The sequence below is a fragment of the Ananas comosus genome, linkage group 19 (genome assembly GCF_001540865.1).
Source record: "Ananas comosus cultivar F153 linkage group 19, ASM154086v1, whole genome shotgun sequence".
NCBI lineage: Eukaryota > Viridiplantae > Streptophyta > Magnoliopsida > Poales > Bromeliaceae > Ananas > Ananas comosus.
Window position 1 is genome coordinate 6,401,013 of NC_033639.1, and position 24,751 is coordinate 6,425,763.

The following is a 24,751-nucleotide window of genomic DNA, read 5'->3' on the forward strand; positions in this document are numbered from 1 at the left end:
ATAAAAACAAGTGAATCAATAAAAGCCACAAAACTTGTAAGTTGTAAACTTATACACAGAAATGTGTACAGACCCACCGTGTGCACAAGGATACCCACCAATACACACAAGGTGTTTACAATCATAATATCCACCAAGATGAACTACACATCCTAATCATGCTAATCAGAGCAACTAAACATAGACTAAACTAGTGTGAACATAAATCATACAATTAACATCTCAAGTATAAACTCCAACATACATAACCCACCACACAACATCTCAACAAGGATAAATCTCAAATGAATACATCATAAGTACAACATCATAAACTCCAAGGTTGTCTATCTAAATGGATATACAAACACTTCTCACAAACTGCAACCAAAATGAAAGGTGCATCGGGTCCACCTCTATATAAGCTCAGTCGAGATGGCTCTGATTAGGTATGACTTCCTTGCCACGATCCCAATCCTTTCCCACTGTGGAAGGCTTTGAGAATAAAAATAGCCAAATAGTAGGTGTGAGAACTATAAAATATAGTTCCCAGTGGATATCGCCACTAAAAGAGGCGTACTACTTCACTAGGTCAACTAAGGCATAAATAATATCAACAGCTAAAATATAAAGAGTAGAATGAAAGACTAAAATGAAAGATAGATCTACTACTATTATGCCTCTATATAGTGAAGTACTATTATGAATATCTAACTACCATGTATGCATCAATTAAATAGTGATGTTCAAGTATCAAGTTTTACTAACTTTTACCCAATCTCCTAAGAACCTAAAAAAGTCAAGTCCTAGCTTGCACCGTATTTTTATAATCCTATGGTAGTCGACATCTCTATCCTAGAGATGAGCCTCCTCCATGGCGTCCTAATCGGTGCTCAATCCCACATGGACGAGTATGGTGTCGTGATGGCTATAACTCTGGAGAGCAGAGCTTGTAGGAAGCTACCCTACTAAGCGCGGTCTCATGCATCTTGTCTAAAGACATAGAAACTCAATATTCGACCCTTGGGTTATATACATTGTCTTCTCAACTTGTTTTCAATGAAAATAGTACTCAATGTCATAACATGTCTCAATTATGAACATGCATCATCTCAATTATAGCAAGTATAGGAGATAAACTATTCATGTCTTAACCAAGTAGACGGCTCTACTATTACTGAAACTCATGCACAAAGAAGTGTACGCATCATGTATCTCACGACCTCTACTATTGAGTGATTACACCGCATGCATATAGTGAACTTATCTCAGGCTAAATTAATAAAAAATATTCTAACTTACATGCTAAAACACATAATGAACTCGACAAGATAATGGAAGACATATGAGAAGTTCACCCATTTCGTGTAGGCTGAACTTACCATATAGTTGCTAAAAATCATTCTTTCCTTAAGTCAAAGTTGCCCCTTCTTTTCCTTAGCTTTGAGAAAAATTTTCAAGAGGTCACAACTTTCTAAAAACCTCACTACAAAATTCATTAAAAATCACATATAGGATATGTAAAAAATATCTCAAAGTGAGAAATCTATGCTAATCTTCCAAATTAAGTCAATCCGGCTTTAACTCAACATGAGCATTCTAAACACATCAATTTTTTCTCAAAAGTCCTCATTTAAAGATTTTCAAAATAAATCTTAATTTCAATAAAACTAGAAATAACTAACAAATCGTCTCAACTTCTCCAAATTAGAAGTGCTAAGAAGCTTACTAACCTTGAATCAAGCTCTAAACCTCAAGCTCATGTGTTTAAGTTGAAGACTGTAAGCTCCAACAATTCCCTTTCCAAGCGTCTAGCTCCATACTTAGCTCAACAAGTTCCTAGTCCCAAGAAAGAAAAAAAAGAAGAGGAAAGCTAAGTGGAAACGCAAGAAAATAAGAAGAAAAAAGAAGAAAAGAGAATAAATGCAACTAACTCACCTCTTCTCTAAGCTCATTGCGTACACAGTGAAGAGAGGGAGAAAGGGTTACTTATAGGCTGCTACAAAATGCCTAAAGGCCCTCTAATTCCTAGAAATTGCAACCTATGCAAAAACAGAATCTGTAGATTAAGTATGGTACTCGAAGTTGGGTACTAATACATGACCAATGTGTTCCAATACTCAGTGCCAATTTTGCAAAAAACTTTCTACTGTGTATCTGTACTCCAAACTATCATTACCTGTACACCTACCAGTTCCACAAAACCCGAGAGTTTACCCAACTATTTACTGAATTCTGTCAATGATTTTTTTGATTCAGATGTAATTTAGGAGGTAAAGTTTGGAAAAAATAAATTCTTATTTCCTTACCCCTTAAATTGTGTAATTTTGGGGATTTTTAGAGGACTTTATAGAATGTGAAATTTTAGGATTTAGATTGGGATTTTCTTTTATTTTTGAGACTTCTAGATGAAATTGATGGGTTAGAAAGCCTGTTGTAGGATTGGTTGGTGGAATCAACAGCTTTGATTGGATTTGCCAAAATCTTCTCCTTACAATCAATAGGTTTAAACTCCGGAATGAATAATCTCTCTCTGTATCTTCTCCCTCTTTTATAGTTATTTTCAAGTCTATTATATGAGAAATTCTAGTTAGAGTAGAGATTTTTTATTAATTGATGATTCAGTGGCATAAGTAAAAAAACCTTTTCAAAATTGATCATGATGGGAGTGTTAAATATAAAAATATATAAGCAGAACGGTGTTTATATATTTTTTTTATTTAACAGAGAGATCTCTACTTACATGTTTGTAGTTGTTGATTACCTATCCTCTCTGATGAAACACACTTAGAAAAAATGCCATAGTATTGTAATAGCAATTAGACAAGTAATATAATATGTAGACCGTGAACCTTGAAAATTTGCACTAATAAGGGTTTGATGAAATGTTAATAAAGCAAAATAACTTTTGTCTGTGTTTCAATTGTGACATAATAAGTGCGAATATATGATTATGGCTTACAAGAGCTAAAGTAAGCTCAACGCGCATTTTTTGCTTGTGAGGCTCACTCTCTGCAACCCATGGACCTCCGGAGGCATAGCCTAGCAAGGATGCGATTGTACGCCTTGCCTTAACTATTGAATGCCGAAGTGTATTCATCTATGATTGTTTGACGTCCCACTAGACAAGGCGCAAGCTTAAATGGGTCTTGTGTTGATCGAGGTAATAGGTTAATAAGTAGTCAATTTGTAATTATGTAAATTAGTGCATGTAGAGATGATGGTTGACACATTCGATAAGTAGAGGCATGATAGTAAACTTTTCTTGTTACGAACATTTATTATTCTACATCTACTGTCTTTAATATCATTATTATGCCTCTAGTAGATCTAGTGGGTAAAACACTCATGGCGATTATATCCATTAAAAACTATTTTATATAGTTCTCACACCCTATTGTTGCTTTCTTTTTCAGAGTTCTCTTCGCCTTTCGTGGGTGATCATCGCAAAGTTGTCTTGTTGTAGCTAGCTCCCCCACCATTCGTTTTAGGTGTTGTCTAGAAATGGAACCCTATATAAAAATTAATCATTTTGCAAGTTGTAATATAATAAAATAATAGTATTACGCTTTGATACTTCAACTCATATGAAACTCTTGTATATTTGTATGAGTTGTTTATTGTTATTTGTTATTTCGTGTATGTCGAGGAGCCATATGCATATGATAGATTTATACACGAGAGGAGCCCTATGCATATGATGGATCTATACACGTTGCTCGGGATGCTTCCTCTTAAGCCCGGGATGTAACAATTTGAGATTAAGTTGAATTGCTTAAAACAAGATTATACTATTGGTACAATTTCTCAAATAGTACAATATAGTCTCAAATAGTGCGATTTTTATTTTTATTGTACAACTTAGTTTTAAATAGTTTCAAATGGTGCTATTTAATTTCGAATGTTACAACTCAAGTCTTAAATAATGCAATATAGCTTCAAATATTGTAACTTAGTCATCGTTATTGTTATCGAACAAGTCATCTCCTCCACTACCGCTATTGAGTTTGAGGCTGTCGAACGAGTCACACACCTCTTTCCTCCTACGGTGGAGGATGAGGAGCCACTCCTGCGAATGTTGCACACGCCGAAGTTGAGAAAAAGAGAGGTCGACGCCGCACTTCCTAAGGCGGTAGATATCATAGTGAGTGGCGTGGGGGAGGAAAAAGGGGATGGTGCATCGCATTGTCGTTGTTTCAAAATTTTGCTGCCGCAAGTGGGTGTTGAGCCTCGCTGCCTCAAACTGCAGCGCCACTTATACCCTCACCTCTGCAATATGTGCCGCAACCAAGCCTGCAACACCACCGCATAAATCAGCGATATTGTGTAGGAGATAGGGGAGAGAGACGCAACAGCAACATGAGGAGGGAGGAGGCGGAAGAGAAAGCGGAAGTAGAAAGAGAGAAAGGTGCGGCAGAAGAGGGAGACAAATAAGAAAGGCAAAAGTGAGAGAAATAGAAATAAGAACAATTTAGTGAAAGCAAAATATTCACCCAAAAAGATACCAACAAACTTTTAATCATATAAACTACAACAATTACTTGAAAACATAATTAATGTTTATTGCATTGGCACATGACCATGTGCAAGACAAATAAGCAAATTTGGTGGTGTACATCGAGCGCACATCAAGTCCAATTGAGCAAATTTTCCAGTTGACTAGAAGCTAATTAACCAAGTTATCAGGAGTAACACACAGGCCATATGTGGATTTTACTTGGCCAGGAAAAGATTGAAACGTTACTACTCTTCACAGTTTGACTACACTGTTCATCCACGTCAACATAAGGTCCCACTAAAGCTTGCATACATAGCCTTAAAATTACAATTAGCATCCAGTGTCGACTGATATTCAGAATATAGAACAAGAATTTGGCCAAACTAAAATCTGAAAGAAATTTAATAAACTCTTCAATTCATCTATCAATATACTCCTTTTAACATTGTTTCCACAGATGGAGTTAACTGCTTTGGTTACATTGCAAGAGCACCGTAATTTTTTTTTCTAGGTTTAAGATTTAAGATGAATCGGTCAACAAATAATGTACTAAAATAAACAATAGCGTGTAGGAATTACTACGAAAAACAGCATTGGCCAAAGAAAGTTCAACAAGGTCACAAGATATTCGGTTGAACAGAATTTGTTTCACAGCTGCTAAACAACCCCTGTGGCTCATTCAGCCAGCTTGTCAAGATGATTGTTGCAAGAAGTAGATGAAAGAGTGTAACATAAAGATAGAGTAGAACAAATTTAACATCATAAAAAAAAAAATTCTAAGATTGAAATAGGCCGTTGATGACTCATCTGCCACATCATGGTTCATGGAAGGAGGAGAAGCAATCTATACAATTCATTCTTACCTCCAATTCGCCTGCTAAAAAAAGCTGCATGCACAGAAACGGCGTACTAAATTGCTTAATTGTTTCAATAAGGAAGATTGCCTTCTGGCAGATCCCAGTTGTCATCTAAGTCATCGCTAGCCCTTTTGGAAGCAGCTTCACTATCAGCAGCTGATGAAGATGGAAACCTTGGTCCTGACGCTAATCGCCTGTAAAAGCAAGTTACGAAAAAAGTTGGTGACTGATTAACTTCCATTGCTTTACAATGACAAAATTAAATAATATCTGGGTTTCCATTAATAGAAGTGGTGGCGACAGTGGTAGTAGTAGTAGTATCAGTGGACAAGTGCCATGTTCGGAGAACAACATAAACACCACTTGCATAAGCTTCTCATGTGTAATACCTTTCTACATGCATGGATACCAAAGATAGTTCCAGTTAACTATCTCAGGCAGACGGTCATCTTCTGAGAGAGAGTCTTCTGGGCACTACGGCAAACCCGGTTACGATCACCTTTCGGACAGTACACGATCGATGGAAGGTACACGACCAAGACCGCTTGTGGGAGTTGAGACCAGGCGGGATATTACTATGGAATTTTGGAAAATCCTTAACAGTAGCGTAGCGGTCTCTGTGCTCAAGGCTCTGGACCTAAGGACTGGACAGGACATATGGCCGGGGAGGATGGCTTTGCTTAAGACTGGAGTAGCCTTTTTTGATTAAACCATTTCTTTATCGATGCGAAACCTTAACTTAAGTGAACTAAAAAATAATAAGGCTCCAAAAGAATCAACGATCTTTTATGATTGGTTGTCAAACGTCAACCCTCTAGAAAGTAAACCACATGAATGGAAATCCAAACATGAAATTAGCTGGCATATGGACTTCCCATGGAACCCACAACGAAGCATGTAGTTCATCAACAACTCACTATAATCAAGTCAACAGCCAAGAAACAGTTCCACAGAGGATCATGGTAAAACAATATGACAACATAACCTCCATTCTATGTGATTTGACACACACATTATATGACACGGCTTCCTAAAAATCAAGCAGCAGCCCACATGCATCCCATGATAAAAGTAAAATTGCTGTAGTTACAATATCAATCTACATGCTGCAGTAACTTAGGATAGTCCAATAGACTTTGAGCACACCACTCTGAACAATAGAAGAGTTGAAGAAAGTTAAGAAAAATGGGATCCAAATCAACAAACAAAAGTATTAGTTATCTTCTTTTTTTAAAGAAAGAAAAAGTACCAGTTATAGACTGATTTTGTGTAGAAGTTACGAAAGAAAGAGACTGAAATCACAGAGGATCCTACATTGGACTTCACTAGATACGAAAGCAATAAAATCTTGTAAAATGTTACTAAACCAGTTACTAAAGATAACAAATAGAAAGAACAAAAACATGTGAAGACATAGAATATAGAACAGAAACTCCAAGAGCTGGAAGGAGGAGGTCATGCCTCTACTTCGAATAAGACAACATAAGGATCCAGTAAAACCATTTGTGATTTAATAGAAGAGCAAGACTACGCTAGGAAAGAAGCAAAATTGAAAGGCGCTTGGTTACAGCAAAATTGAAGATTGAAATGAGAAAAAGAAGAAAAGAAGGCATGACCCTCTAAAAAGGTGCTCGGTTATAGCTTAAAAGAATACTATATCAAACAACCTGAAAAGATAGAGACCCAAAAATCAAAGCACCGTTACCAATCAGGGCGACGGACAGAATTTTCACATTGATCAGGATAAAAACTTGGTTGGTCCAAGCAGAACTTGCTTGAATTTAAGCCGTGCTAAGAATATTGGATAAAAAATAGTTGAATGGCCTCAGGCCAATAACTTACAGAGGAAATGCTTAGAGATTTGGGGACAATTTAGAGATACCTTTGTATATAAAGAAGGATTGCAAACGAAGTTGTTTCAGTAACTTCATTTCTCTGATGCTCAAGAAAGAATTCTTAGGTGATACAGAAGGCAAGAAGGACTTAAAAATCAAACAAATCGACAAAGCATGTTAAAGATAGTATTTCCAACATGCGCTATTTCGGTAATTCTGGGTGAATCTCAAAATACAATTACAAACAAATAGCTACCAAGTTGCAGAGAGAGAATGTGTAGGACTATCAATTAAAGGAACCCAATAATTTTTTATTTTCAAAAAAGCACAAAATGTACTGGACTCACAGGACTCCAACCACTACTAATTTGAGGCTATCTAGTTACAAGTTTTAGAGTGTAGCGCTCTGAAATTTTGCAAATAGCAGAGTTCCGGGTAAAAATAGTTTTTAATACTATTTTGATGGTTTTGGTTGTGTTTGAGGAGTGTTAGTGTTTTCGGCGCGAAAATGACAGGAAAACAAACTCCGAAAAGCAAAATCTGCAAAACTGCAGTTTTGCTGTGCATACTGGTACTAAAGTTTGGGGTATGAATACTCAGCTGTGAGTTCGCTGGATGAGTTCCCGGGTTTGAGGAACTTCCCTAGAGTACCGATACTAAAGTTGGGAGTACTGGTACTGAAGTTTTGGAGTATTGGTACACTTTAATGAATGGTTTCTTCTAGGGTTCGAATTCTGCAGAATGCCCCTGAGTACCGGTACACTAGGGAAGTGTACTAGTATTGATGTTCGAATACTGATACTCAACTCTGCGAAACCTGAATTTGCAAATGTTTGGAGGGTTTAAATGCAATTGTGGCACTCCTATAAGTACCCCTTCACAGCCAAACACCCCCTCGCCCCCTCATTTTCTCCTCTCTCTCTCTCTCTCTCTCTCTCTCTCTCTCTGTAAAGGAGAAGAAAAACCTTAGAAATCCCTTTTGTTGGATCTCTTTGATCCAGCTCCTTGCAAACCTGGAGAAGGTCAAGGACACTTGGAAGGAGCTCTAGGAGGGACAAGGCAACCACTCTAACCCTCACTTCCCTTGTTTGGAGGAGAAAAGGTGAGTGGAAGTTTTTAGAGTTTATTTTGAAAGTTTTTCCAAATGAGGGTTTTGGAGGTTTTAACTTGGTTAGAACTCCTGTAGGGTTTTTTGGGACTCTCCAGAGATAAAGAAGCATCTCCAAGAGAGTTTCCAAGCTTAGGTGGGGAATATCACCGAAATATATTTGATCTCCCTTTTGTCTAAACATTTTTGTTTCTATGCATGTTTTGTTGAGTAAAAGAAGGCTAAAACTAGATTAGTTTAAACAAAATAAGATTTGAAAAATCATGACGACTTATAGGTATATGACCTAGTATGTGGAGTTTCTCTGTTCTCAACCATGTCTTTTAAGTAGTATACTCCGTGAGCAAGTAGAATACTATATGTGAACACTTAAACTTAGAGGACATGGTAATAACATGAAACCTAAGAGAAAACCTAGAACGTGGAACATAGTTGAATATAGACAACTATGAGAACTTGATGTAGAGAACAAGTAAACAAGTGAATCAACTCATCGGATAACCCTAGTGACAATTGGAACTTAAGGTCGTGGTTTGTAGGGTCGCGACCTTCTAAAAGAGTCATTGTAGGGTTAGTACAATCACTCTTGACTCCCTATGCCTTAAATTGGGGTAGTACAATCACCCTTGGCCTTGAGTGCTTATCGATTGGAGAAGGTACGATCAACCTCGACTTTTCATGAGATGTTTAATAATGAAATAAAACAAACTAATAAGTTTGTTAAAGTTAAGGAAAAAACTTGAGTAGATCGTGCCTTGGACATCGACGAGGTCATATCATGCTTGGCATATTGGTATCTTGCTAGAGGCATAGTAGTTATACCTCTTCATATATCTCTACTGTAGCAGTAGTTCCATTATTTATTATTGTTCTACTTACGCCTCCTTTAAACCAAGTTAGCATAGAGCACCACTTTTGACTGTTGCACTCATTGAAAACTTATTTCAAGTTCTCAACCTATTGTTGTTGTTACTTTTACAGAGCCTTGTATCACCGATGAGATGCGTGATCGCGGCAAGGGCGTTGCGAGCTAAATAGATCGCCCACGAGTCGGTCTAAAAAATACCTTTTTGTTAGAACAATAAACCATGTAATATTTTGGGTAGAAATGATTGTAAACTCAAGAGAGTTACTACTGTAAAAGTTTTTAATTAGAGGTTTACTTACTATGATACTTTATTATATCTATTCTTGTATGAGATGCATAGATTAGTACTAGCCATGTACCAGCGCTTTGCCGCGGGTACAATAGGTATATTGTTAATTATATTTATAAAATATAGTATTCTATTAAATATATATATTAAACACATATTTGTATCAACATCTAATTCCACAATATAAAATTTTATTACAGATTTTATCTTTAGGTATTTGATAGTTTCTATTTAAATTCTTGGGGTTTCGTAACTTTCAATATTTTCTAAAGCAAAGAAGGAAAAATTTGTAATACGCTTATTTTTAGGCCAGTTTATTCAAAAGATACATATCCTCTTTTTTTGTTTTTTTTTTAATTCTTATTCTTCTAACTCTATTCAGATCATTTTTTGTTGACCCATGTAAGCAATATTATTCAGATCATTTTTTGTCGACCCATGCAAATAATATCGAGAATTGAAAATATTACGTAAAAAGTAATTACTTGATTTGTAGGTTTTTAATTAACCAGCCTGCGGAGAAGAAAAAACAGGAAGAAAAAGAGTATCAAAATAATTAGTTACATGTTTGTAATGAATTATTTATTTTTACTTAACATATAGTTTTCACTATATTACAATCGTAAAATTTACAAAATGTCACGAAATAAAAGATATAAATCAATTAAATGCATATTAAAAAAGAATAAATTTTCAAAGAATAATATACCTAATAGAGGATTAAAAAAAGGAACTGCTGTAAAAAAATTGAAAATTACCATATATATATATAGGTGAATACAAATGATAATTTTTCTATTTTTTGATTTACCAAAAGAGGTTAAAAATTTGTAACTAAGCCATGTAGGGAAAAAAACTTGTAGGTGTCAACATAAAAAGCCTGCAAGTGGCAAAAAAAAATCTCCAAGTGTCAAAAAAAAGATATAGCTGTCAAAGCGAGAGAGAAAATGAGAGAGTTTTGGAAGATGTGTCAGTTTGAGAACACTCCAAACTCTCTTTTAATGTCAAAAAATATGCAAAGAACAAATGCACCGAAAATCCCCCCATGGACCATATATGTATCCATAATCAACAGTCCATGGTGCATCAGGAGCACCAATTAATTGACCGACTTTATAAATTTTTTTAGAATTTATGAACATATATTTAATTTTATAAATTTTTTTAAAATTTAGCATAATTAAGCACCAACGTGAAGAAATTAGATATAATTTGTTCTACAATTTGGATTTACAATAGATAAATAACAAAAAATGGAGGAGTACTCTAATTGGTTTAATAGTTGGTAGGCAATAAAGCAAACCAATTTAGAAAAATAGCTCAAAATTTTCTATAGTTTAGGATTTAAAATTTTAAAATTTGAAGTTGAAAATTTGGAAATAAATTAAAATTTTGATATCCAAAATTTAAAATTTTATAATATAAAATTTTAAAACCCTATATATATATATAGGTAGGGAGAGAGAGAAGGGGAGGGTTTTGGGAGACACATGTCATTCCCAAACCCTCACAATCAATGGTCTACGGTACACCAAGTGTACCGAGTCGTTGAGTCAGACACGTGTCACGCAAAGAACAATACTCCACGCAATTTAGTATATAGTAATAGATATGTTACCGCATTGTGCAGGTAGAGGAAACCTTGCCCATACGGCTGATCTGTTGCACGCACCCAAGCGGGTCCCTTGGGGGGCAGGTCTCGGGGTGTGACATAGAGGACTAAGGTGCCAATTCCTCCTTTCAATTGTCCTTTTTACTGATTTCTTAAGTATATTCGTTCCTTATTGCAATCAAAACTCGCAATCAAAACTCGACGATGTACAACCCAATGACCAAACACAAAGACTTCATAACTCAAAAACAAAGTACTTACAGGTTTTGAGTTGGCAATGGCCTTATTAACCAAAAATAGGGTTTAGGCATGGCTTCAGATGAAGTTGCAAAAATAAAGTTGAAGCTTCCTAGACAATTAACATGGTAATTTCATGGGAAGTACCTTGACCGTGCCCTCTGATGTGTGGAGTACATTCTCTTTAAATCCTCACTTCTACTTCGTCATAAACTTGGGTCGTCACATCACATGATTTACATGACTCACGAAATATTAAGACTAACTAACAGTTATGTGTCACGGACATGGACACGGGACACGAGACACGATACGACTCGGACACAGCAACTCGACAAAGTTCAAAATATAAGGACACGGACGCGGCAAAACACGACTTATAAAATATAATATTTTTTAGTATAATATATATTCATTATATATAATATGCTAATTTTGCAAACAAAACTATATTTTTTTATAAAAATGAAAGTTAATATAATATTTTTAAAATCAAAATTCTCCACCAAATATGATTTATTTAGATCATTCAAAACAAGTCAAAATGTTTACCATCAAACATTACGTATGCCCAAAAAAACAAAGATAGAGAAAGAGAACACCTTTAGATGTTAGAGGAAAAATTCAGCATAGATCAAAGATGAGATAGATAAATTTTTTATTAGGAGTAGGGCTATATATGTTTTTTAATTATATTCTTTTTTCAAAACTATACGATACTTTATTTCCAAACTATGTTTTTTTTAATTATTTTTTACCATGTGGCAACATCACATAAGTTTTCCATGTAACTAATTAACTTCCTAATACATAATTTTCCGGAATTGAATGACACGGCATGGACGCGCATCACACGTGCGTTCATGCGTCCATGTCGTGTACGCGTCCGACGCGCGTCGGACACGGACGCACGGGGCGAAAGCCCGCGTCCGTGACGCGTAGACTAAAAGAGTTTCCTAACTACTCTAAATACTTGATAAAAAGTCGAAGAGCAAAGGGTGCCTAGACTCGAAGCAGTAAAACATAAGTTCACTTGTTAAAGATGGCTTTCCAACTGAAAGAACCATACATATGGTACAACCGTGAAAATTTTGGAAAACATTTTCCTAGCTTTTACCAAGGCACTGACATGGTGTATAAGCACCATCAAAGTGAGTATAATAATCCTTTTCATTGCTTCTTTCTTCATATATGTTTTTGCTCTTCTCTTTTATTCTGCTTTACCATTTTAATTTCACAGTTATTGGTGTTTTGTAAAAGTATTCTACAGGATATATTCAAATACTAGTCCCCTCATGAATTCAACTAGATTGAGAAAAGTTTTGCTATAAAATAGAGAATGCTAGCAATTCACAGATTTGTAAGTTCCTGAAAGCTATTTAAATTGCTTTGCTGCAAAAAATAAAATAATGGCAACCAAATAAAATATTATGCTAATCATGTGCTAGGATGATGATAAGTTGATAACAATTGAAAATTTTAAAATTCAGTTTCTGGACGACTGATTTATGGAGAAGTTAATTTCAGCAGACATTTTGGTTATGTTTTGATGATTCGACTAGATAAGCATATCCTTTATCAGTTTCTGTTCATTTGATCTTTTAAAATTGGAATTGTACTTCACTATGGTTCGAATAAAACTGTTCCTAACCTATATCCCAAACAGATGGCACCAAATAGTAAATGTTGGTCTAGCTTGATCTGTATCTTAGTTTGGATATTGGTAAATAGTATTAGCTTCTTTTCTTGCACTGCTGTATAATAAACTCTTCCATTTCGCATCTGTTGCTTATCTTTATAGGCAATAACTACGCATAATTTGTAGTTGTAAGGCAATCAAGTCCTCCTTCGAGTTGTTTCTCTTTATATTTATTATTAGAGTTTATCCAACCGAGGATAGCTGAACTTCCAAGTTCCAACCCTACATGGCCACTGCTTTATTGCAAGATAGAGATTCTAGATAGCATGAAGGCCTACTGCTGCACACAGATTATAGGTTCAAAACCAATATTAGATTGCTGGGGATGTACTTGGCAGAATACACACAGTTTTTAATGCTAAATTATTTTTTCCTTTAGTTTTCACATGAGAACCTCTTCCTGTAGTGATATTACCTTTATATGGCAATCAATGGACTTTCCGACGAGATGTACTTAACTAAATACACCCAGTTTTTTAATGCTAAATTATTTTTTCCTTTAGTTTTCACATGAGAGCCTCTTCTTGAAGTGATGTTATCTCGATATGGCAATCAACGGACCTTCAAATTTAAAAAGTCTTCTCCTGAGCTCAATTAAACGCTAATATCAGCTTAAACTTGAGTATATCTCTAGCAATTAACCACCGCCACCAGTACAAACCACAAGGCATTACCAAGATGAGAACATGTTTCTTATACTTAATAAAATATAGAAAACTGTATACTCTGTAGTTACGTGCAGCCATGTCATGTCTAATTCTTGTAGAGTTGACAGGCTGCCGATTCTTAGCCACATTGTGTCACATACCCCAAATTGTGTCAGTGCAATATTGTTTATCGTGACAGCAGTTACCAATGCTCAAAAACACAACTACCTGCCTACGGGACTCATTCAATAATACATTTCACAAAAAGAAAAATATTCCGCAGCTTTTGCCCCTTTTTACTCCTTTTTTTCAACCTTCTCCAATTAATCCACAAGAATCGTCTTATCTAAGAACAAAGTAAAATACTAACTGTAACCGCTCTCCATCCCCCTTCAGTCATGGAGATTTACACCACAAATTCCAGCAGCCTAAGCCCAAATTTAGCAAATCGAAGGCAATTTACCATCTACACCGTTTACTCTCGACAAATTGTGCTACTAAGATCATTTATCACTTTTAGGACCGAAAAGATTGCATCAATTAATGACAACCCTAAATTATTCTAAAGAAAGAGAAAGAAATGGAGGAAAGAAGCAGCAGCATCACCTGCGGCGGTTCCTGCGGCCGGCCTCGCGGGCCTTGCGCTTGCGCTCCTCCTGCTTGTTCTCGAAGAACCTGCGGCGCTTGCACTCCTGGATGACCCCAGCCTTGGAGACCTCCCTTCGGAAGCGCCGCAGCAGCACCTCCTCGGGCTCGTCCTCGCCCACCACGACCTGCACGTTGTACCCCGCGCGGGGGGGCGCGGGGTCGACATGGAAAGGGCCGGGTAGGTTGGAGAAGGAGGTGGAGGAGAGCGAAAGCGAGAAGGGGCGGCGAGAGGGGAAAGGGAGGGGGAGCTCGTTGGGCCGAGAGGGGCGGAGGGGAGAAGCGGGAGAGGGAGGGGTCCTCGGGAAGGAGAGGTGGAGGAGGTTGCAGGCCGCGGCCATGGAGTTTTGAGAGGAGGGAGAGGAGGAAGAAGAAGAGGTGGAGACGGTTAAGGGAATGAGCTTTATCTTCTGAGTTGGGTTTTTTTTATGGAGGGAAGCATCCGGAAAAAAATGATAGGTCTGTCTGGAAACGGGGCTGGCTTTGGCCGCTGTGAAGACTGAGGTTGATTTGTAGACCGTTCGGGCCAAGACAGGTTTGAAGCATGCTCGGACAGGGCCTGACTAGGCCCGTAAACGAACGAGTCGCAATCTGGACATTTCATTACCCTCTAGACTTTTGTCGAGTTTCATTTTACCCCTCAAATTTTAAAAATAGACATTTAATATTTTATTCATGTTATTTTTTTCATTAGTTTTTCGTCAAATTCTGTTAACCGAAAATCGACGGAAGGGGTAACATAAATAATTAGAGTTTAGAAGCTCCACAACAGATTGTATACAACAAAAGGTATTACATGTTCATTTTATGAGTTTAGGGATAAAGTAAAATTCCATCAAAAGTTCAGAGATAACAGAACAATCTAGACTTTTTTATACTAAAATAAATTATCAAATTACCCTATATTTTATCATATAAAAGCTAAAAAAAAAAGAAAAAAAATTTGAGTGGCTTAAAGATTAAAAAAAAGAAAAAAGAAAAAGAGAGACACTAACTAGCTAGCTATGATGCTCGAACACCCTACTCTCCCGGTGTACTCGCTAATATGGTTAATTTACAATAAGTATTCTTACCCAGATATAGAAATTTTAATTCTCAGTTAATTCTCTGTAATACTTATTTCTCGTTTTTATCTCTAAAAGTATTATTCTAGAGAATGCACCTACTCCTTATGAAATTATGTAATGTAATTTTATTATAGCCTAAAATCAAAATTTTATACTTCTTTTAACTAATTAGAAATTTTGAATATAAAAATATAGTATTATTTTATAATAAATTAAAATTTTTTTAAATGAAATTAGTAATGTTAGATTAAGAGATAGTAAATATCATCCCATCCTTTAGATATCGGTCGCATACCATTTGCTTTAACATAACTAAGTATCATCTAATCCATTTGCTTTTTTTTAATATTTTTTTGAAACTATTCCTTTAAATTGATTAAATATTTTTTTAAAAAAATTTTTCCAACAATAAAAAATTTCTATTATTCCATGAACTTTTGGTGAAGTTTCACTTTACTTCCAAAACTCATAAAATGAATATTTAATACCTTAAAATCTAATATTTTATTTATATTATCCCTTCCGTTATTATTCGATTGACGAAGTTTGATAGAAAACTATCGGAAGAGATAACATGAACGAAACATTAGACTTTCTAAGGGTGTTAGATGCCTATTTTAGAAATTTGGAGGGTAAAATGAAACTCCTCCAAAAGTTTAGGAGGTAACGGGGCAATTTACCTAAGCATAAGAGGTAGACCTCTTATTTTGAATTTGATTTAGTAAATAACCAATTGCTTCTTTAGTTTTTTAATTCTCCCCTTTTTTTTTTTTTGCCGAGGGACATCAATGAGCAATAATAATAATAAAAAGCTAGCAAAACCTTCCAAAAAAACAAAGCAACAACGCCAAACATAGATCATGTCTTTCATTTTTGTCTTTATTGTTTATTTATTTTCCTGTTTGGCCGTGCGGTGTGACCAATATGCAATACATTGAATTTTGTAAATTACTAAAATCCAGTATAAAATGGTTTATGATATTATTTGTGAGATTTTGTGAGAGTTTGAGTTGAGTTGAAACTGTTTTGGCGCGAAAGTGCAAAAAAGAAAATTCTAGATCCAAACATGCAGTTGGCCATTTCCTACTTTACTACCTCCACTGTGGATCAAGCTACACTTGAGGCGGAGCATAAGCGATCCCGAGCGAGTCTCGCGAACTTCAAGTAGTTCAATCCGACAAAGTTCAGTAGAGAAACCACCGACCCATGTGTGGTGGAAGCGTGGGTCGACTCAATAGAGAAGCTAAGAATTATTTGTTGCAGACCATGATAAGGTCCACTTGACGGTGCATTGTTTAAAGGGTGAAGCTCATGCTTGGTAGAGGAAGGTTAAAGGAGGTCGACTCGGGGGTGTGATCCCAATGACCTGTAAAGAGTTTCGGGGGATGCTCTATGACGCTTATTTCTCCAAAAGAGTCAAAGCAAAGTTGGACGACTACTCCAAGAAGCTCCAACAAGGAATCACACCATGAGGGAATATGAGCGGGAATTTACTTGAATCCTCAATTGCATCCCCTTTGTGGTTCCTGATGATCGACACAAGGCTCAATACTTCAAGCGTGGCCTCCGGCCAGAAATATACAAGTTTGTGTAAGACCTTCACCTGCAAATCCTTTGGGAAGTGGTAGAGCGAGCATATTTATGGGTGTAAAGGAAAGCTTATGAGAAGGGAAAGAAAAAGAAGTGAACATCAGAGGGATCAGGTAGCCAATCGAGCCCAAAGAGGCCCCCAAAACACCCGTACTCTTGAATGCAAGGCCAAGGATCGCTTGAGCTCCAATGCTAATGGAGGTGTGTGATCTGTGGAGGCCCCCACCCAGTTAGCCATTGTGTGCATCATGCGAGCTAATGTTATTATTGTGGGCAATCAGGACATATGCCTTGGGGAGGCATTACCAACTCCATCGATAGTATTATCTCATTCGACACCAAGGCAGACGGCAAGGAGTCCGTCTACTTACACCCTGGCAAGACGCCTGTCAACTCAATGCCAACTCAAGAGATCTCAACATATGCCAAGGGCCTATTTGTTTGCACGAAAGTGGGGTGGAAGTAGGAAGAGGGAAGTAGTTTTCGGTGAGAACTGACCACTTCCGTTGTTTGGTTCACTGTAATTTTATTATGCCCGAAAGTCCAGTTCACCCAAAATAATGAACTTGACTTCGCCCTCCCATGGGGCGAAGTCAATTCCGGTGAAGTGAAAAAAAGGCAAGAATGGATTAATGTGTTAGGGTTACCTCTTCTCCTCCTCTCCTCCCGATCGACCCAACTCTCGCCATTCTCTACCTTTTCCTCTCCTCCCGACCCAACTCTCGCCATATTTTTTTTTCTCAGACCCCACAAAAAAAAAAAAAAAATTTCTCCCTCATTTTCTTTCACCCCCAGAGCATTGTTGAGCCCGCTCCTCCATCTCCTTCGCCCCAGATCATTCTCAAACCCGCTTCTCCATCTCTGGTGACTATTAGGTTTATATTATTTATCTTTTTTTTTTTTTCATATTTTTTTTCTTCAATCCTTCCTTCTTTCTCTAACCATTCATCTTCTTCGATCTCAGATCTCGCATTCCATTTCCATCTCCTTCCCTATCGCAGTTGACAAGGTTTGCAAATAAATTTTTTCGTCTCTGATTTACTGCAGTTTTTTTTTTCTTTACTGCAATTTTTAACATTTTTATTTACTGCAGTTTCAAATTTTTTTAATTTACTGCTATTTTTATTTTTTTGCTCTGATTATTAAAGTTTAAGATTTGTGTTGTACCTAATCATGTTTTTTTATTTACTGCATTTTCTAATTTTTTGCCCTTTATTTTCGATGATGGTGGCTTTTTTTTCCCGATGAAAAAGTTTGGGGCGCGGTGGGGTGTGGGTAGGGGTGGGGGATTAGAATATGTCCTTTTTCATCCTCTTGTTTCAATTTCTTTCGAAAGAAATTTGGGAACTTTCTCTTTCATGATGCTGATTCCTGTTCAAATTCTTGTATTGATTCTCCATCAGAAGAAAAGGAGGAAAAAGAATTGATTCTTCTAGCTTTCAATCTTGATTTTGCAATGGTGTTGTGAAATGGTTTAACCTTGTATTGTGAAATGGTTTAACTTTGTATACATGATGTTACCATGTAGAGTCAAGTAGAAAATTTGCTTTGTTGTATTCAAATGCACAAACTGTGTTTGGATTTGGATTATTAACACATGATGCACAAACTGTGTTTGGATTTAGATTATTAACACTAATGCCACGTTTGTTCTTTGATTATTAACACATGATGATTTATCTTTATTTTCACTATTATATAGATTAAGTTAATTTTTTTAAAAATTATATAGTTTCTTTTTAATGTAAGAAAACTTTTAGTTTAGTTTATTTAGCCCAGATATTTGAGGTAGTTTTTATTATAATTCATACTTTGATCTTCTTAAACAGTTTCAGTATGGACAATAGGATTCTTTGCTGAAATATTTGCTAATCAATTGGATTCTGTTATTATGGTGGTGGTGTGTATATTCTTTTTCGAGTTCGTAGTTGAAAGGGATCGGACATTAAACAGAGAGCCATCTAAATTGAGGATTTACATAGAAAGGCCCATGCGTAGATTATTATGGGACGAAGAGAAATTGCTGGTTGTATCGAATGAGGACCTGAGACCTTTTTACACTTGCTACATAATGAGAGCAGGGATTGTAGAAATACAATACATGTGACATTGAGAAACAATTTAGCGCTATTTTCTATAATATGTTGGTTCCGACGATAAGAATAGGGCTATGTAAAATTCAGGTTTCATGTCGTTCAGGAGAATAGTGAGACGCTACTTTTTAATTTAGTACTTCGAGTATATGGCATTAAGAACCAATTTGCTTAACAGCGAGTTCGTACAATTTCATCCGAATTGCCAAAATCTCAATATTATTTTCCTTATTTTAGGGTAAGCAGTAAATAATCTAAAAATATAATAAAATTTACTTTATTAAAAAATTACAATTGATTTAAGCTTTTAGGATTGTATCAGTTTATGGATTAGCTGCCCTGTTCCCAGCAAAAGTTCAACTAATATAGCTGCTCGATTTTCGTGGGTCGAAAGGGTTGTTGACACAATGTGTTATGCAGTAAGTCACTCCGACTGATAAATTTACTTATGTTTTGAGGAGATGGAAGGATTGAAATGATTATGAATCTTAAGACCGCCTTTTTACCTTCTTCCATCAGAGATTACGTGTAACTTGAAGGTAATTATACTTAACCATTGTATTCAAATTCTATAAAATAAAGTAATTGTTATTTACTACTATATTGTCCAATACAGGAATATATTGTGTTGATGCGGGCATATATACGATGCATGGTTTTATTTCTCCATATCGTTCAGTTCGATATATACTATGAACTTGAGGGCGTATCCAGTAAACTAAAGGAACTTTCAACTTCGTCGATGCTCATACGCTCAAGATGAAGGACATTTGGAGTACTAAAGATCGATTCAGTGTTGACAACACAACTCTTTATCCCTATGTACACAAGTCTGCTGTAGTTATTGGCTTGTTGTGTGTTCTTGCATAGATTTATTCTCAAACTGAGAAGATCCTCACCTTGGTTGGGCCTGTCTATGTGTTGGAGAGTGGCAAATGCCCTTAAACGAGTGCGGCGAGTCTGGTATGGAAAAAGCAACGACTCATTGGATGGAAGACGCTATTCACAAGATTAAGGAGATTTCCGGATATAAAGTAGAAGATTTATGAGGCTGTTTTGCGAATATCTTTGTCAAAGTGGAGTGCCAAGCAAGAGTGCTTTATATGGCGAGTTCTTGTATCGCGGCGTAGTTGACGTTGAAACGTACGCTAATAACATTTTTAGTGATCTGCGTAGATTTTTTTCGATATGTCATGCCCAATGTTTAACTAAATATTGTTTTCATATGTGTTGAGTATATATTAACAATATATCTATTATCTTTATGCAAAACCTTTCAACTATGATAATGTTATGATGTATCTGGTATGGACGTACATACATTTTGGATGTGATATTATTATTTTTGGTCGTGTAATGATTGCACATATTTTTTTATTTGGGTGTGTATTTATGAGCAATGCATAGTTTCCATTTTATCATAAATATATTCAAATTAGCTGAAAGTAATTAAATTTTTTATTTTATTTATATGTCTAAATATGATCAAATCTTGTTAGGTAAGCTTTAATCTATTTTTGTTTAATTTGTATATTTAGAAATGATGAAAATGATTTGTTAAATGTTAATAATTTTTTAACTTTAGAATTTTATTTGTTGCATTATTATAATTTATATGCAAACAAATAATATAATTTTTAAAAATTTTATTTTATAATTATACATATATATAATTATATACATATATAATTATATTAATTTTTATTTATTATAATTTATTATTCACTACAAGTTACAAAATAGACAATGATATCACTTTGGAAGTAAGTATACCGGGGGTGGAGAGCTACACTTTTTACGTCATCTACTTCCTACCAAAGAAACAACAGAACTCGCAGAACTGCACTTCCACAGTTAGAAACAAACAGCAGAAGTGAACTAATTTTCACCCCACTTCAACCCGAAATCCACTTCCACCCCAAGTCTACTTACGTTGAAACAAACATGCCCCAAGTGAGCGAGTTTATGTGATGCAAGTGGAGGATGCATTGACAGTTGACAATGTCGTGGCAGATATATTATTGATTAATGATATGAGGACTAAAGTATTATGTGACACCAGTGTGTCTTATTTTTTTGTGAGCCATTCCTTTGTTACATCGCATGAATTGGAGTTAGTTTCTTTACTGTATGTGGAAAGGGTTCTAATTCCTAATAATATGTTGTTCGTTGTCGAGCTCTGTCCAATATGCCTAGTTAAGGTTGTTGATTGGATCATACCCGCAAATTTGTTGGCTCTAAAATAGTAAAAGAATTTTAATGTGCTTTTGGCCATTGATTGGGTTACCTACTTCTATGCTATGATCATTTGCAAAAAAACGAATTGTGATCTTTCATAAGCTAAGTCAAGAGATATTTGTCTACTTCCTTCTTTGCACTAATGATCTTGATCTCACGAGCTAAGCACTTGATGAATAGAGGTTGGGCACCGTACATATATAGGGGAGACTCTATTAGTATGGACAGAGGAGACTCTATGCGTGAGGCTGATATGTGAGCATCTCGGGCAAGATTTCAAAAGAAAAAAAAAATCAAGTTTTTCGCAATCTCTATTTCAAATGGAAGGATTTTGCAAATATACGTTCCCAAAGGCCCAAGAAGTGGGTATCGGAGCACGCTAAACCACAAGATGAGGTTAACCCATATGATGACCTAAGATATTTAGGAACATGAGAGCGCGGGGTTACTATATGTGATTAGTAGTCCCGATATGATTTCAAGTCAAGTTGGTCTTTGACCTTAACCTTGCTTTGTGTCTTAGGAGATAGTCCGTTCTCAATCCGATAGGTGTGGTGGTGGTGGGTGTGCTAGTGCCGATGGGTCTATGTTCAGCAATTCAATAAGTGGCTAGCATTAGCGGGGCTTGTTCAGCAGATGCCACAACAACAGGTGGCCGTTGGGACCAACCATGCTCCATATTCTGCCCAAACTTCTAAAGAAGCTAGCGACCCTACTGCTGATATTGTGCCACCTATTGTGGCTATCGTTGATGCTGGTATAGTGATTGGAGTATACTAATGGCTGCCGTGGTAGCAAATCCGATAGTCGCGACCACCGGAGTGACTTCCTTTCTAATTAGGCATACTACCTCTACAGTTGATAGTGATGCCCTTGCGGCAGAGTAGGCTCGAGCTAGGGCGAACTTAGTGGATTTCATGAAATTCAGACCTCTGGATTTCGATAGTGAAAGTGATGATCATGTGCTGTCGAGAAGTTAGTCGATTATATACAAAAGTTGTTTTGGAATCTATAAGTCAAGAAGAAAAATGTGGTCCCCTTGGCCACTCATTTTCTTAAGGATGATGCAAACCTATGGTGGTCAAGGCTGTTGGGTAGTTGCTATGCTACTACGCCCCTTCCATCTTGGATGGAATTTAAGGAGTTACTCTTTGGACATTACTTGAAGAAGAGCACTAAGCAAAGTCTGGAGTAAGACTTGGAGAGAATGTGACAAGGAAACCGGACTACACAGTAGTACAATAGAGAATTTCTCGTGTCGTTGGCTTGATCCCATTCGTGATTCGTGATGATTGGCACAAGGCCAAGATATTCGCGGAGGGTCTGCGGTAGGACGATTACTTTTCTCTCTTGGTATTATAACTTTCAATGACGTTCCAAACTTTTCGACTAGTGTCTCAAGCAGGCCTTATTGATACAGAGTGATTTTGAGAAGGACTGCATTAAGCAAGTTCCTGTGGGCAAAAACAAAAAGAAGAAGCAGCCTCATTTGGAATCTAAGGGTAGGTCTTCGAGCAGCAAAAGGCTACCCAAGCATTTCTGATCTCAATCAACTATCAGGAGCACATCGACTATTAGCTAATTGCTACGTGGCAAGTTTTGTGCCATTTGCAGTGGGAGACATTTAGCGATAGTCTATTTCTGCCGACATAGTGACTATTTCTATAATGCCTCGAACCGACTGCTTAGATCCGAACTGCAACAATCGGCCAATGAATCTGAATGAAGAACCTCTGAAAACATGAGGCCTTAAATAGATTCAAAGCCACACTCACAAGTACCAAGCGATGAGAATCGTCTTGCTAGCCTTAGCCGACTTTGTGGTGAGCCGCACTTTATCCGCAACAGTTATCAGTAGAGAGCCTCGCTTTTTTTCCGCTATATAATTGTCATGCCTAGGCCCCAGAGGAAGCCTGCCTGGCACGTGCACAGACCCCCCATGTGCACAATGCACCGCCGGTGCACACAAGGCATCTATCACAAAACAATCAATAAAGAGAAGGAAGACAGTGATCCTAACATAATAATCAGAGCATGAGTAAATAACTATACCATAAATCAACATTTACTACAAGAAACAACAATTAATATGAACCTCTCATAAGATATACAATAAGTCAAGAATAGAAGTACATCTTATGAATTCAAGGTAAACTCTACACAAAATGATCTAATACACCTTTCATAACTAAAATAAAAGAAAGGTGTCTTGGGTCCACCTAAGTAACTCCTAGGAGGCTTTAGCTAGTCACAACCCGCTTGCCGCGATCCCTAACCTTTCCCGCAGTGAAAGGCTCTGAAATAACAAAAACAAACACATGAGGGTGAGAACTATTAAATAATAGTTCCCAATAGGTAAGCCGTCGAGAAAAGCGAATTACACTACTAGGTCAAACGAGGCAAAGTAGAAATAGCTAATGGTAAAGCATGAATAGAGTCAAGAATTAAAGGTTGTAATACTACTATGCCTTTAAATAACTATATTATTTAACATGTATAAGATATACACTATCACATGTATAAGTATACAATGACTAATAATTATGTCCAAGTGTCATGCACTAGCTAGTTGTGATATACAACATTAAATTTAATTACAATTACCCAATCATCGGGGACTAACACAAGGATTGTCTCGACTTGAGCCGTGCCTAATGGTCCCGTGGTAGTCAACATTCCCCTCTAGGAATGAGCCTCACCTATAGCAATCCACATTAGAGCCCAATCCTGCACTGCAAGCATGATGTTGCAAAGGCTAACTCCAGAGTGCCTGCTTGTAGGGAGCGACCCTCACAAGCTTGTGCAAATAAGCACAATGGCCAACAAGCATAATCAACACATAGGAATCTCACTCATGATGTCTAAAATATGTAATATCAACTAACGACCTAGAGGTCGAGTACAATGTGATAATGTCATCTCTACTTGTTCATCTTGGTTAAGTACAATATACTTAGCACTTCAACTAACCCTTTATATGCCATGTGTCATATTTTCCTTTATCTATAGCAAGCATAAATTATTGTCATGCAAGTTCAAGTCCAATAGTCCTACTAGTCGTACAGTGTCCTTTTTGATATCACTACTTATCTCTAACGTGCATACCTATATTTACATAAGAGAAACTTGATATTACTATACAATTGCATGTGCTATACTCTGCATGTTATCATTATGGCCCTCTACTACATAGAGTATGTAAAGTTCATATATAATATGAAGATAACATATGTCCAAAAATTCTATAATGTCATGAATAGCATGAAAATGCATCTATTAAATCCTATAACAAGATAAGAGACATAGAAAAATTTCACCCATTTCAGTAAGGTCAAACCCACCGGATACCCTTCGAAACTTGATCGTTTTTCCGATTGAAGTTGTCCACTAGACTTCTAGCACTCTAAGAAAAATTTTCAAATGGTTATAAGCTTTTAAAAAGCTTACCACGAAATTCACCAAAAATTAAAGAGAAAATAGATAAAAATT

General features: G+C 36.4%; 1 protein-coding gene across 1 annotated transcript; it reads right to left on the reverse strand.

Annotated features, from left to right (window-relative positions):
- Window positions 5,033-14,729, reverse strand: LOC109725104. The gene is made up of 2 exons (XM_020254175.1): window positions 14,236-14,729; window positions 5,033-5,528 (listed from the first exon to the last, which is right to left on the reverse strand). The coding sequence occupies exons 1-2, from the start codon at window positions 14,613-14,615 to the stop codon at window positions 5,405-5,407; spliced, it is 504 nt and encodes a 167-aa protein (XP_020109764.1). The 5' UTR covers window positions 14,616-14,729; the 3' UTR covers window positions 5,033-5,404.